The sequence below is a fragment of the Barbus barbus genome (assembly GCF_936440315.1).
Source record: "Barbus barbus genome assembly, chromosome: 44".
NCBI lineage: Eukaryota > Metazoa > Chordata > Actinopteri > Cypriniformes > Cyprinidae > Barbus > Barbus barbus.
Window position 1 is genome coordinate 15,241,405 of NC_136722.1, and position 17,112 is coordinate 15,258,516.

The 17,112-nt window shown below is 35.3% G+C and overlaps 1 protein-coding gene across 1 annotated transcript in view; it reads right to left on the bottom strand.

The window, feature by feature from the left end:
• Positions 1–17,112, bottom strand: part of LOC306863086 (phospholipid-transporting ATPase IB-like) — a 66,146-nt gene that overhangs the window by 16,307 nt on the left and 32,727 nt on the right. Inside the window, exons 25-27 of the mRNA XM_079406259.1 lie at positions 4,929–5,101; positions 1,151–1,334; positions 824–934 (exon numbers count right to left, since the gene is read on the bottom strand). Coding sequence (XP_079262385.1) covers positions 824–934; positions 1,151–1,334; positions 4,929–5,101 — 468 coding nt within the window. The remainder of the gene's footprint in view (positions 1–823; positions 935–1,150; positions 1,335–4,928; positions 5,102–17,112) is intronic.

The window sequence follows — 17,112 nt, forward strand, 5'->3', positions numbered from 1 at the left end:
AAGTTCTTTGAAAAACATCTATGACCTTTGAAACATGTGTAGTCTTCATGCTCTACGTTGACTATGGTTTCAATAATAATAAACATACATTTGCATAAAGCATCCATATTTGTCCATGCCCATGTTGATTAAAGTATTAAAAACTAATTTAAGGTACATTTAGAACAAATAAAAATGTGTGATTAATCGCGAGTTAACTCATGACAATCATGCGATTAATCGCAATTAAATATTTTTAATCGACTGACATATATATATATATATATATATATATATATATATATATATAAAGGGGAAAGGGAAGTGGTGTGTGGCCAAGTATGGTGACCCATACTCGGAATTTGTGCTCTGCATTTAATCCATCTCGAACCCACGACCTTCGGGTTACAAGACCAACTCTCTATCCATTAGGCCACGACTGGCCTTTTCACAGCAAGATTTTTAATGTTTTTTAAAGAATACTCTTCTACTCACCAAGCCTGCATTTATTTGATTTAAACTTCAGCAAAAGCAGTAATATTGTGAAATATTTTTACTATTTAAAATAACTGCTTTCTATTTGAATATATTTTAAAACGTAATTTATTCCTTTGATTAAAGCTACATTTTCAGCATATGCAGGCTCAGAACAGAATTCTTTAAAAAACATAAAAAATCTTACTGTTCAAATACTTTTGACTGGTAGTGTGTGTGTGTGTGTATGTATGTATATATATATGTATATATATATACACACACACACACATACATACTGTATATGTCAATTTATAGCTTTGTGTGAGAAATAAAAATTTTCTGAAAATATTGCGATTAATGTACACACCTCTATGATGTACAGAACCACATTCTTGTAGAAGCAGTACAGGATACATTTGGTGACCCGGTTGTAACTCCAAGCCCCGTGAACCAATAACAGCTTCTCCAGGTATGAGAACTAAAGAGAGAGCGGTTGAGAGAAGAATTAAGTTTGCCCGCAGGAACACATGTGAACCATTACTGCATGTGCAGCTACCCGGATACAACAGCGCTGTGGGCAGAAGACTGCTGTGTGTTTTGTGTTGTGGTAGTGTAATTATGTTTTTAAAGATGAGATGTGTGTGTGCGACCGAGCCACAGAATAATGAATTACATGAGTGTGTTTGTGTCAGACCTGGGCTATAGAGTAGTCAGATGAGTTGGTGGCTTGCATGCCCTCGTTCCCGCTGATGCCCACTCCCACATGTGCCGTCTGTATCATGCCCACATCGTTGGCTCCGTCTCCGATAGCCAGCGTGATGGCCTTCACATGCTTCTTCACCATATCCACAATCTCTGACTTCTGCAGCGGAGACACCCTGACAGAAAAACATGGCAAAATTTACACCTCAGGAAACTTCACAGTTTTCTCAAATATGCTTTATAATGCGTCTATAACGTCTGAATCTGTTTTCATTAAAGTGACAACATCATCACACAGCAACAGAGAAGTGTGAAATGACCAAGAGGTTTGGTGTCATGAACAATTTAGACTGCGAAGTGATTCCATTGGCTGAAATAACTTTTATTGGGTACTCTATACAGTGCCCGATTAGAAATGTTTCAAAAATGTTTTATATTGCAAGTTGTCTGAATCACCTTGTGCTTGATGCATGAGAACCTGAGAGGTTTGTTCTCTTGCAATCATGTGTGTGTCAATCAATGTTTATAAGTGAATTAAATCAGTTCATCACATTTCTTCGGAAGACTTGGATTAAACTGCTTGTTTCATATGGATTAACTTTACCATGTCTTTTCATACTATTTGATCCATGTACATTTTGAGTGCATGGATTTGGATCAATCTATGGACAAAAATCATGAGAGAATATTAAAAAATATCTTCGCTGAATGAAAATCTTGAGTTTGGAACAACATCAGGTGAGTAACTGATGGCAGAATTCACATTTTAGGTTAACTATTCCTTTAAACTCTGTCGTATACCAATTATTTAAGATATAAATTGTGAAATTAAATGCATCTTCATGTTTTTTGTCTTCATGTCTTCGTCATGTGTTTAGCTTAGCATACTGTACCACTTTATCATGACAATTAGCCTGCTAGCTCATATATATATATATATATATATATATATATATATATATATATATATATATATATATATATATATATATAATAATTTTTTTTATTTTATTTTAAAAGATATTAGGTGAATTGTTCCTAATTGTTCCATAACTACATACTCTGGGGGAAAAATATTTTGACAAATATATATGCCAAAGTGATAATAGTGCCATTTAAAAATAAATAAACTGTATTTATTTATTTTATTGTTTACATATACCAAGGTATTTCTAAGTAAATGTGTTTTGGAACATTTTTATTTTATTTTAAAGTTTTTTTTTGTTTTTAAGTAAATGTGTTTTGGAACACTGAAATAACCATATTTATTTATTTATTTATTTATTTTACTTATACCAAGGTAAGTTTTGAAGTAAATGTGTTTTGGAACACTGAAATAACCGTATTTATTTATTTTACTTATACCAAGGTAAGTTTTGAAGTAAATGTGTTTTGGACCATTAATACATTACTCAGGCAGTACCAAAATATCAGGGTATTACATTTTTTCTTTTTTTTAAATCATGATTTCAACACAGCAAGCCCAGAAGACATCTTATCATGAAACTTCATAGAAACAGAAGCACAATATAATCTCCCCATGGAAGGTGTTGGATGTGATTTCCAAGAAAATCAATGATCACTGACATACATTAACATTAATTCATTTAGCAGCTGTTACCCAACAAATGAGAAATTCTACAACATAAATACTTAACCAAAAGGAGACATAACATTAGAAGTGCTGCAAATACAAAGTTTCAAAAAAATTGGCCAGAAAAGTGCAAGCTAGTAGAGACGTATGATCACCCTATTAGCATGGGCATGGTATACTCATAAAAATCGAAAAGACAAATCCTCCCCAAAGCACTTTCTCTTGTCATTTTGTTGATCGATTCCACCCTTTTTCCACAATAACTCTATACCTCACAAAATCACAGTGAGCCGGAGGGGAGATCTGAGGCAGTAGGCAGATGAAAGGCTGGCTAATGTTCTTCATGGTGGAATTGAGCAGAAAATAAGAAGGTTAAACAGCTCTTTAAACAAACAGAGTGTGAACTCAGGAAACCAATCATGGAGTGCACACACACACATTTGTGCTCCTCTCTGCTGGTTGTCTGTGAATTTCTGCGGTTCGGGACAGTGTGGGGGGTGCTGGAAGGGTTGGTTCAGTCGGTTTGTAGGGCCTTGGAGACCACAGTCCGGATATGGGCTTCATGCAACAGCAAGTCAATTACTCCCTCTCACAGATGGAAACGCACTCTATTATCGAATCAGAACTGTCTGAAACTTACAACACGCTTATTTATATTCAGATTATGTTCAGATAAACATTTACAGTATTCAACAATGTGATGTGAATGACTGCATTGTCTACCTGTGTGTGAGTGTTTAATGACAGTAAGTGAGTCATTAGTTTGACATTTGCACAGAGCTCAGTATATTACATTACCTCTGCACAGCCTCTCTGTTCTGGGAGCCAAGCGCTTATTTTCACCAGTTATTTAGTCACCCAGGGCAAGACACAACCTTTCATAAGGATGCACACACATGCAGAGCAAAATCTCTCATTTTGAGAAATAAAGGTAGGTTTTTTTTTGGTTTACACACACACACACACACACCTGTTCAGTGCTAATGCCTGAATGAATATCCAAATTAAATAAAAAATCCCAGAGAAGATCTTTTTAATATCTTAAATGTTTCTCCCAGACAACAATGCAATGATATGATGAGCAAACGGAGACTTGTGCTTATGAAGTTATTCCTTTTTTTAAATCAATCTGAATTTAAATATGTCTGATCCAATTACATTAATAATGTTATACCTCTACATTCACATCAACTATAACTATATTAACTTTCACTATAACTGCATTCTTCCTGTATGTAGCTAAGGATACAGGAGGAAAAAGTGTGTATCAAATGTAATTATAAAATACACAGCATATTTTATATTGTAAATATATAAAGAATATTTTTATATTATCAACTATTGTAAAAAAACAAAACAGTATGTTGTGTAATAATTATAAGAATAATTACTGTATAGATAGATATTTATATCTACATAAACGACAACATTTTATATTTATTTATTTAAATATTTCTGTGTAAATAAATAAATAAAGTAAATTATGGAAGCCCGTTTCCGCCACTGAATAAAAAAAAAAAAAAGGTAATTACGACTTTCTCACAATTCTGACTTTTTTCCCTCAGAATTGTGAGATTATAAATATACTACAAGTATCAACTGTGAGATTATTGCAAGTTATAAAGTCAGAATTGCTTATTTCAAGTTCTGATAGTCTTTTTTCCCCCTCAGAATTTGACTTTCTAACTCTCAATTACAAGTTTATATCCCACAATTTTGACTTTCTAACTCGCAATTCCGTGTTTATATCACGCAGTTCTGAGAAAAAAAGTCAGAATTGTGAGATAAAAAGTTGCAACAACCTTTTTTTATTTTTTATTCAGTGGCGGAATCGGGCTTCCATAGTAAATAAATAACAATATTAATCAACTACTTTTATTCCATCAACATCCAAAATCAGTAGATCGATAGCTAGATCAATAGATAGATAGAAATTAAACAATAACTAAATATAAAAAGTATATGTACACACACATCAATAAATAAATATATTTTATATATACAAACTTCATATGAAACAAATCATATTGTGCGTGAGATGCCGATATAAAATTGTACTGCCATGTTTCTGCTGGTTGTATTTGTATTTCTTCAAAAGAACTGACAAATGACATTTTCCTCTGAGTTTATCATTAGCGTGTATATAAATGCAGAACATTCTGTCTATATACAGTACCTGCAGCAGATGACGGCCTTGCAGGACAGTGCGAGGTCGAGGAAGGCCTGACGCACTTCAAAAGAGAGGGCGTATTTGAGTGTTTGTCCATCTATGATGAGCGCTAACTCGTTCTCCTTCCTCAGACTGTCACCCAGCGAGGAGCAATGAGCTGTAAGTGTGGCCCTGGTTGCCTGGGGGGCAAGAAAGGGAGAAAATTTATGACCACACACACTAAAAACCCATAAATACACATATAACAACATTCATATTTGTCAGTTTTACGGTTTAATTTCTATACCATGTCCATTGCTATATAAAACCACTTCAATCCTTTCCTGAGAAACATGCCAGCACACATTTATTTCCTAAACAGTACACTTCACACACTTCTCACGCACACACATGGATCACACACACATATCAGAGCAAGAGCATAATGCCAAAGGAAGTTGAAGGGGATGTTTTAAGTGGTGTCATTGGGGCTGTTAGCGCCACAGTCTCTCTCTCTCTCACACACACACACACACCTGTTACACATCATCCTGTCACCCGAGACACTCTAAGCCCTTAAAGGACTCGAAAGCATGAACTGTTGGCCAACAAGAACTTTATATGAGAAGAGAGAAAGAGAAATATGATAAAGTAAGGAGGAAGGAAAGGAAAGTTTGTGTCAAGAACTAAATGCCAGCTAGTTAGTCCGTATTAAGATAAGTAGTCAAACGTGTGTGTGCATGAATGCACATATGAGACAAAAAGACATGGAGAGATAAAAAGAGAAGGTGAAATATGTGCGTGCGTGTTTATTAAATTGTGGTTGCAGGCGGTTTCTGATTGAGATCTTGATAATGGGACAGAGTCACTAATAGAGAAAACAAACATCCTTCAATCTGTAACGAGAACCATGTGGACGACGCAGCACGCAACGAGGCACGGCGCTGGCGGCCACACACGCACACACACACAAACATATATGAACGCAGCTGTTGGAAGTCTCTGTCAGCGCTACAACAGCCTTAGTGTAATACAGAGGATGAATTCACTCCATACTGCCGACTCTAATCAATATCCAAAACTCAGCGAACTGCCTATACAAGTAGTATTTGGGCATAATATGTGCGCTTTATCCCAGAATGCACTGTGCTGTCCTTGTAAATGGTGCTTAATTGTACAGAATGTTTCAAATCTTAAAAAGTATGTTTTTTAAAGAGATAGTTCACTGGTCCCCACTCCCCACTGACTTCCATTTATGAAAAAAAAAAAAAAAAAAAAACCACTATGCAAGTCAGTGGGGACCAACTAAAAGTGAATTATCCCTTTAAGAACCACTAGCAGATAAAAAAAATATATACAGTGCCCTCCACTAATATTGGCACCCTTGTTAAATATGAGCAAAGGCGGCTGTGAATATAAATCTGCATTGTTTATCTTTTTGATCTTTCACTCAAAAAATTCACAAAATTCTTACCCATCATTGAAGTAAAACAATTGAAAGTGGGGAGAAAATCTCATGATGAAATAAATGTTTTTCTCCAATGAATGTTGGACAATTATTGGCACCCCTAAAAATTCTTATGAGTAAAATATATCTTAAGCATATTCCCATTCATATTTAAATTTTTTAGCACACCAGGGTGACTAGGAGCATGAAATTGTCCGGCCATGACTTCCTGTTCCACAGGATTATAAATATGAGGAACACAAAGGCCAAATTCCCTTAATCATCCATCACAAGGAGTAAAACCTAAGAATATATTTCTGATGTGCAGAACAAGATTGTTGAGCATCACAAAATAGAAAGTGGCTGTAAGAAAAAAGTTAAAGCATTGAAAATCCCCATTTCCACCATCAGGGCGTGGAAGAGGACTATATCGACTATAGGAAGTGTGTCTACATCGTCCTAATGCACAGTGAGGAGGAGAGTTTGAGTGGCCAAAGTCTCTCCAAGGATCACAGCTGGAGAATTATAGAGATTAGTTGAGTCTCGGGGTCAGATACCTAAAAAAAAATATATATATATCAAACATCCCCTTCATCACCATATGTTGTTTGGGAGGTAAAAAAAAAAGTTAAAAAGTACCCCATGTCCACGGTTGTTTGGATCTTCCACCAGGATAACAATCCAAAACAAACATCATAATAAACACAAAAATGGGTCACTGAGCACAAAATGAATCTTTTCCCATGGCTGTCCCTGTCCTCTAGGGGTGTGCTCAAAATATCGATTCTTAGATACATACCGATATAATAAAAAAAGATACAGTATCGATATTCTAGCCCTTAGTATCGATACTCCGCCCAGCCATTAGGGGGCGCAGCGGCGCCCGCGAGTTTCAAAAAAAACTCATGGAAAATGTTAAAGCAAGATGTAGCATTTAAAGGTGCCATAGAATGAAAAACTGTCTTTACCCTGGCATATTTAAATAATAACAGTTCTGTACATGGAAATGACATACAGTGAGCCTCAAACACCATAGTTTTCTCCTTCATATGTAAATCTCGTGATTAAAAAAGACCACTGAAAAACAGGCGAATCAGAACATAACACCGACTGTGACGCAACAGTCGGGATCACTACGCCCCCAACATTTGCATAAACCCGCACTTGTTCTAAGCCGGCCGAAGCATCAGAAGCTCTGCAGGTATTGTCAATAAACAAGCGCGGACAACAGCGAAAATAACAAAATAAATGTTATGTTCCAGGCCGTGCAGGGGGTGTGAAGTGCAGGGATGGGTTGGTGTCTGTATTCAGAAAGGCACAGAAAGCAAATAACGCGAGCCACTAAAGGGACATGGTTAGCTCCTTGCTAGCGGTAGCCTGTTACAGTTCATAAGATTTCACTCTCAGTAAGGAGAGATGAGGATGATGGCGAATGACTTACAGATCCTGAGCACCACTGACAAGCACCTGATCTTGTGAAATGTGTGGTAAGTACTGTTGCTCCATAATGTAAACATAGTTTGTGTGATCGCGTCTCTTGAAAGTGAACTATAACTCGATCGATGGATCGTTCAAAAGCAGTTTCAATGCCTCGCATATTAATAACGGATGCCCGCGTTTTATATACAGTATAATTACCCGACGATATAACTGCGAGAGAAAGTATTTAAATATATATTTTCCTCCCTGTGCTTCCTTCTTGCTGATGAGCCGTACTGTGAAACAGCCAATCAGAGCAGAGCTCATTATTATTCATGACCCTGCCAAATAAGCCAATAACAGACCGTTTCATTCTAGGGAGAAATCCTAGGGTTGTAAATGGACATGTAAAATCGTTTCTGGAGATTTTTTGCCCTTACCTAAGCCACATACCTTCTGTGTAGATATCAGAGAACAATTTAAAATACTGTATCAATGCATTCTATGGCACCTTTAAGTGATTTCATAGTGAAATATGTTATGGCAGTACATGGTGTCACAAAAAAGAATTATAAGAAGATTTAATAAGAAGAAGATGATTTTGTGCTTGTGTGAGCTCAGACTGTACCCTTGGAAAGTTAAATGTTGACTTGTGGTAATTTCCAGATTAATACAATTTGTGTACAATTAATCAGAGCACTTAAAGTTGCAAATATTTAAGCAAAATGCACTTTGTTATAATGCACTTTTGTCTTCATTAAATTGAAGAAAAATGCAGAGTTCTGTTTGTTGAGTAAATGTGTTCAGCATTAACTAATTGGCTCTGGCCCATGTATTTTTATTGAATCGTATCGAATCGTGTCACATTGTATCAAATCGTATCGAGACAGCTCTGTATCGAGGTACGTATCGAATCGTGACCTGTGTATCGAGGTATGTATCGTATCGCCAGGTTCTCCAAGGTATACAGCCCTACTGTCCTCTGACCTGAACCCTACAGAAAATGAGTGAGGTGAACTGAAAGAAGCAGTACTAACATTGAGCTGTGAATCTGAATGATCTGGAGAGATTCTGTATGAAGAAAATGTTATCTGATCTCTTATCAGGTGTTCTCCAAAGTTTTCAGGCATTATAGGAGAAAACTCAGAGCCGTTACCCTGGGAAAAGGACGTTGCAATAATTGGGTGCCAATAATTGTGGCCAACAAGAAGCATTTATTCACAATGAGATTTCCTCCAACTTCCAATTGTTTTACTTCAATGATAGGTTGGAATTTTGTGAATTGTTTGAATGAAAGATAAAAAGGATAAACAATGCAGTTTTATTTTCACAACCACCTTTGTTCATATTTACCAAGGGTGCCAATATTACACTGTAAAAAATTAACATTTTGAAAAATTGAGGAAACTGACAAAATAAATATTGGCTCAACAAATTGCTTCCCAATAATTGTCCCCAAACAAAAAATGCATTGTAGTAATTTTAGCTGAAGTTCTGAAGTTAAAATTACAAATATACATTCACCAAACATATTAAATTGTGCTCAGCCAATCTATCAAGCAGAAGTGAGAAATCTGTGTTGGCCGAACAAGCTTTGCAGCAAAAAACGCATGTACGCATGCACCTGAGAGAAAACGTTTGCTTTAGTGAATTCAAATTTCTGTGCGCAGGAGAGCGAGGGAGCAGAGCCGATGCTGAAGGGCGACAGAACATCATTTACAGACGGATTTTCTATCATTAAAGTTATGGTGAATATACTGAGTTTTGTATTTATTAAGTCATGTTTCACATACTACATTGTATTTTGCAGAAGAACAGTGAATTCACGCCTTTACTGGTGTCATGTTGGCGTTTTATAACCTAGCTTAGCCCGTACTGATCTCTCGGTAGGGGTGTGCCATATATATCGTCTGTGAAGATATTGTAATTGAAGTTTTAACGATGTGGGATTTGACACTATCATGTATATCGCAAAAAACTAACAAAACACACCTAACTTACAGAGTGCACAAATACATTAATGTTACGTGATGACTTAAAATTAATTTAGAATGATCACACATGATATGGGGGCAGAAAATGTCATTTATGTCATTTCATAATCAGTATCACGTGAAGAGTGACTTTTTCCCTCCAAAAAGCAACATGATTACAAATATGATATTGATTTTATACAACAGTTCAATAAACAAGAAGTTAATATTAAAAGGGACTTGCGTTTTAGACACACTATTGCCTGTTTTTGCTCTATTTAGCCAACAAAAATCATTCCAAACACAGCCACAGTACTGTTTTGCGTCTCTGAGCTACATGCTGCGTTTCGTTCCTGAATGAATCAATCAACCGTTTAAATGATTTGGTTCAATCGCAATGACTCACTTATTAACAACGACTTGCTGCCACCTACTGGCGGTTTTAATTTAACATTTAAAGTATCTTTTCATTTTTAAAATAATTGTAAATGTCAGTATTCAACGTTTAATGTTTAAAATATCAAAATATTGCATGTGTAACTGCAGGTTAAATGCATTCATGTTCAGCATTAAACTGTGTAAGAAACACAATTTTAGACAAAAATGGTTTTACAAAGCTAAAAATACCCATAAAAGGTAAAAATCAATTTCAACTTATTGGAAAAGACTAATTTCCATCACTGCTGTGAACTGACCACACAGAATATGAAGAATATAAAAACATTTATGAGTCCGCTGTCCACGGTAATATACCAGCACAATAACACACTCAGCAAAATATAGTCTAATTATCATTATCGATAAAATCCCAGAAAATACCCTCTATCTCAGTTACCTAAAGTTACTGTTTATTGAACCAAATTATTTTTTATCTCACTTTATGATGAATATATTAAATGTATGAGACACAAGGAATACGTTTATAACTATTTTTTTGTTCCCATTAGTGTAACCCACCATTGCTAGGTCTGAGCTCACGAGGCACCATTTGGTGTAGAAAAGGAACCACTACGAACTTCACTGTGAGTATTTAACAGTAGTTTTTATTGGATATATGTTTATTCCATTTTAGTGTCAAATGCTATTAGCTCTTAGACGTAATTTGTGAGGAGTTGCTTTATTGAGAGCTGCCATGAGACATGGCTCGGTGTAATGTAGGCTGCTAATTCTAATGTAGACTTAGTATTGACATTATTATTATTTTTTTACAGAGTACAGAGACATTGGAGAACCACACAACTGTAATGAAAATGGGAATTCTTGAAATAGTAAGCAGCAGCAGTTGCACTTCAAGGGACCTGTTTTTTGATGAAAGTTTTGATGAAACAACAGGCTTATTGATGTGGAACGACATGAGGTAATTAATGACAGAATTTTAACCTCAAAGTACCTCTTATGAGTTTTGTTGGCAAATATTTGACGTGTAAGATGCAGTTTCATGAGCTCAAAGTACCTCTTGTGAGAATGGTAGAGATCATGTGAAATTACTCTAAACACTGGGTGAAGTAACCTTCCCATTACTTAAATTTGATGGCGTTTTTGACATTTTTAATATGTGAATGTATTTGATGTTTAATTAGTTAAGATGCAGTTTCATGAGCTCAGAGTACCTTTTTTGAGGATGGTAATATTCAGTGACATTAACCTAAACACTGGTTGAAGTAACCTCAGATCAATTATCACTATTATTTATAAAATTATTATTTTATGGTGTTTTCGACATTGCACGTTTGTGAATGTATTATTGTATAAGGTGCAATTCATCAGCTTTGTGTATCTTATGAGAATTAAAATGCATGATTTTGTAAGGTATACTGTTAAGAAAATTTCAATGTATTTATAATTTTAATGTATTTTCACAATATTGTTGTATATTTCATTAAAGTATTAAAATGTGGCAGTGTTTAGTGTGCATTAAATCTTTTATATATTTTACACAATATACATTTATTTAAAATATTTAATTGGGCCAATAACTTGGTTTGGTAGACTTCCTTTTTCCCAATTGGCTCAACATATTTCTCATTGAGCCAATTTTAACAGACTGTTGCCACAATTGATACAATTCAGTTAGCAGAAATTCAATTGGGCCAATGGAAAAATTTAGATGTAATCAGTCACTAGAAAATTGAGTTTGGGAGGTCTGACATTTTTTACAGTGTAGTGGAGGGCACTGTATATAGGAAATAAAAGGCTACTTAAATGTACACTTTTTAAAAATGTATTTTGTAATAATGCAAAATATAAAGTTTTACTTTATTAAAACAATAATTTTAAATAATAATTAAAACAATAATTTTTAATTTTAAAGTTTATTTTAGTGTTTTATCATGCCTTGAAGTACACTTAATTTGATTGTTATTGTTGACTTACTAAAGCATATGTAAAGAATTTGGATTATAATTCAATAATCATTTAGTAAATTTATTTTAAATGTAAAAAAACTGCAGCTTCATCATCACAAATGTGTAATTACAACTACGTATATTTAAATAAATGACATAAGTTTTGATAGAATTACATTAAGGTTTATTTTAGTTTACCATAAATGCTTTCAAACAATAGATTTGACGATAGAAATTTTATATAAATAAATAATAGAAACAGAAATTTTATATAAATTTGAACAATAACATTCATGTCTCAAAACATTACATTCAGTCTGCACAAGTATATTCTTTTAAAGTAAACTAAGTATATTAATAACCAAGTGCTATGTACTTTTTCTTTCAACACTGAAAAGCATTTCTAAAAATAGCCCATACAAATGGTTATTTTATTTATTATCTGCCTGTATTTGTATGATTATAATGATTATTGAATTGTTAGCCTAGGAACATGCTTATATCAGACTCTATTGAAACTAATCACAAGTTGTGCCTCCTATGTTTAGGCATTCCAAGGTGGTTAGGATGTTCCCTCAGAAGGCAGCTGCCTATTTAGGCGGGGATGTGAGTTTTTGGGAAACGGTTTATAGCAGAACTGAGATCAGCCATCAAGATTCCTGAGTAACTAGAGCTCATCTCCTCTCCTCAGCTCAACCCGAACATGTTCAGCCTGTTAATGTGTGTGTGTGTGTGTGTGTGTTTATCTTTTCATTCAGGAATTCCTGTTTGCTTTCACCTTTCCCGGGAAAACATGAGGGAAAGAAAAACAGAAACGTAAATGAAAGAATTAAGACTGATTATGGATCAAGGGAGTGCTGAAAGTCAAAGCATTTGTCTCTCTGTGTGTGTGTCTTAGTGTATAAACAGTGGCCTAAGAAAACTGCAACTGGTAATTCATTACCAACTAAATTTCCCAGTTTATTATTAAAGGCGGCTCTCTCTTTTCCGCTCTCTCTCCATTAGACACTCACGGCTGGTTCGATTTAGTATTAACTACTGAACTTCAGACAGGATGGGTCAATGTGTCTCTCTCCAGGGTGAGAGTTTATAAATCTTTATCTGGGACTAACATGTTTGCATATCTTATTTATTTAACAATTAAATGACCACATTAAATGACCTTCTAAATGTTTGTGTATGAGTGGGTGCATGGGTTTGTGTGCGTGTGAGCAATAGCTTCGCGTTGCAGTAAACATCGTAATACTCCAACACAGAGGTGCTAATAAGCCGGAAGAACGTGCCAGTCAAACCTCTCGCTATCACCGCTGCCAGCCCCGTGTCCATGGGAACCGCTAACTTAATCCCAGGACAAACAACACACTGAACACAGAATTCGTCCTGCATTACTCAAGACACACAGTTTCACTGACTATAACCATGCAATTACTTAAGAAAATCAAAAACAAACTAATTCATTCATTAGTAGGATTAGAAAATATATAAAATTATATTTTAATTTGAAAATTTAATTTAATATTAAAATTTATCAAATTAATATAAATTAAAATGGTTACTATAATTAAAATAAAATTGTATATGTATTGTTCATTGTTACTGATCCCAAATGATTTAAAAAATGTCACCGAAATTAACTATATTAAAAAGTGTTACCACTAAAATATAATTTAAAAACAACATATTAATTGCAAATATTGCATTGTATTATAGATGTTTTATCAGTGGGTATTTTTTTAATGCGTTTAAAGGTGTGAAATGGCAATTAAAAATGCTTAATTTTTTAAGTGTCAAATTAAAACCATAAAAATATAAAACATTTAGTTATACAAATGAAAATTTGTCTAATAGTTATTTATTAAAATTAACAAAAGATTAAACCATTACTTAAAATATCTAGGGTATTAATTCTAAATAAATAAAACAAACAAACACTCCCAGGGGTTTAACGGTGTTGGATGACATCAGGTGGTGATATGTTTTAAAGAGATATTTGATTGACAGGGTGGGATGACTGGACAGAGACTATTGGACAGCTGCTGCTGATGCACAGACGACGCCCCCATGCTTCATCGTTACTCTGTAATTTCTACTGAGACCTCTTGCTTGGAAATCCTGATGAGGCACTCTAGAGAAAACTAGTGTTTTACCCATAAAGGACTCATTTAGACTCCAGACTTCCCCTATTTGGGATGTGCTGTACATTTTTCCATGTCATTCCCTGACAGATATCAGAAGTGAATGCATTTCATGATCCAAGCTAAATGTTATTTTCTGTACGTCTTTGTGCTGGGAACTGAATCGAGTACATGTTCTCACAAACACACATACATTTATAGAAAACACTACTGTACAATCACACACACAATCACACACAGACACACACACATTGCAGCTTTGTTGTGTTCTCAGGTTCCTGCGAAAGGGATCTTATCACATTTATATTTAGAATAGAGAGAAAGGCCCCTTTGGTGTTACATATCACAGATCACATTCTCCATTCATAGAGAAATCACACACACACACACACACACACACACAAGTGAGTGGGTGAGACATTAAGGCCAACTGCTGTGACATGACAGGTCACCTTATCTGTTCAATGGCAGTGAAGCAGCAAGGCAGTTCTGTCATAAACAGCATAAGGCATTGAGGTCTCTCTCTCTCACACACACACACACACACAGAAAAGGTCATGGATTATATAAAAAGAAACAAATATACATTTTATATTATAAAATTTCTATAGAATTACACACACACACACATACACATATATATATATATATATATATATATATATATATATATATATATATATATATATATATATATATATATAAAAAAGGTTTGCGCCTGTAACATTTTTATTAGATAGGAACTTTTTATAAAAGCAATAATGAATGAGAGGCCTTGTTTTAACCTGAACTAATGGCATCTTTGTTTTTATTTCAAATGCCCTCAGAAATTTCAAACAATGTTCTATACTTTAAGTAAATACGATGAATAATAAATAACCTGGATTATAATCGCTATATAAGAATTTCATGAAGTTTAAAAGAATGGTTCACCTAAAAGTTCCACTATTGCCATAAAAGTTAATAGAAACACAAAATAACCTCATACAAGTATAGAACAAAAACAACCTTTGAGAAAGTACTAACAGAATTTTCATTTTAGTATGAACTACCCCTTTAAATGCCAGAAACAGCCCCATACTTATAAAACAAACAAACATGTGGATACCTGTGTGATACCTGGCCCCCAAATAGTGTGCGTGACAGAGAGATTTCGATCACATGTCAGTCGTCTGGAGCATGTGCTGACTTCTTAGTGCTGTGTATAGTATTTGTATTACACAAAGAGAATGAAAAAGAGTAGCACAATCTGTGTGTATATGATTAATGACGACTACAGTGAGTGTGTTTGTGTAAGTCATGTAATACAGGCAGTGTGACAGCAAACGTGGAACGCAGCCTATTAGAAAGATCAGACAGACAGCTCTGTGTGTGTGTGCTGTGTGTGTGTCTGGGAAAGTAAGAGCGAATATGTGTGGGCCAAGGAAAGAATATGTGCGACAAAGGAAGGAGGCAGAGAAAATGTTTGGGTAAGAATGCCTCTGTGTGTGTGTGTGTTACAAGGACACCAGCTGTCTGAATGGGACCGTGTATGTGTGTGTGTGTGTGTGTGTGTGTCACAGCAGACTGACAAATGGAACTTGTCACAGAGTCTGAGTCAAAAGCCATCATGTTTACCCAGGAGGCTTTGCTGGCAGAATTTGTTTTGACGAGATTGAGCGCCAAAAGGAGATCACGTTACTCCTTACCCCACACACACACACATTTACGCTCGAACACACTCTAATGCACACACTATTCCTGTAAATTTGGGAGCCGCTGACAGACGGAGGAGGAGTTGTGTGACAGGAAAGACAGAGAAAATCGACCAATCACACCATCAACAATGATCAACTTATTTGTGCATTATATAGATGACAGACAGAAAGAAAGGAAGAAGACATGAAGGAGTGTGATGTGTTGGCCCAACTGTGCTTTACACGAAACGGCAGCTGTCACACACACACACACACACGCCATATCTTCCACACAAACACACAGCTGTGACATTAGGCTCACCCCAGCAGTGTCTGAGGTATTGTGGGCTATTTTAAGAGCTTGGTAAGATAAGAAAGAATTATTTTGGAGATTTTAAACGAGACGAAAGCTGCCTATCTACACAAAACAATCTTTTACTATACTTTTTTTTTTTTGGCATAAAACGTACAAATAAAAGGCCATTAAACACTCATTCAATAAATCCCATGATGTGGTTGGACAATTTTCAAAAGCACAATATTGATTACTGCAAATGGCAGCCCATTAGAGGCAGAACAAAAACAACACTATCATTTATTAATCGCCATCCATTGCAACCGCGAAAAACTTGTTGCCAGGCCGTAGGCTTCAGATTGAGCCAATTAGGGCTGTTCACACCAAGTATGAATTTTAGCCACATTTGGCAAGTAATTATTGATCAAATAAAAATAGTTAATGCATACTTCTAAAATAGATCCATTTCTGGATGCTGATCGGTCAAATCATCATAGCTAAAATATGTAGCACAATTTTTAAATAGTTTACAGTATTTTTGATCAAATAAATGCAGCCTTGGGCCGTGTTCACACTTGGCGTCTTTTTTGACTAGAAAAAGTTGACAAGAGCGTTTTTTTAATGAAAAACAAAGCTGGCAGCGTCTGTTACAAATAGCAGCTGAGAGCGTCTTTTGTTGTCATAGCAACAGCTGTAACAGTAGCCTGGCGCTGTGTACTGCAGAAATGTCAAGAAAGAGTAAAAAGTTGGCTCTTGCGTTGGCTTTTGAAGTTAACGGGAAAGAAAATGTCGATTCACAACGACGTTTGTGGGTGCACGACATTATACGGGGAAGGAACCAATATTATGATAGCGTTTTGTGCTCATATCATACAACTCCTTGTGCTCCGAAACTAGTACGAGCAGTCTATCTACCGGCAC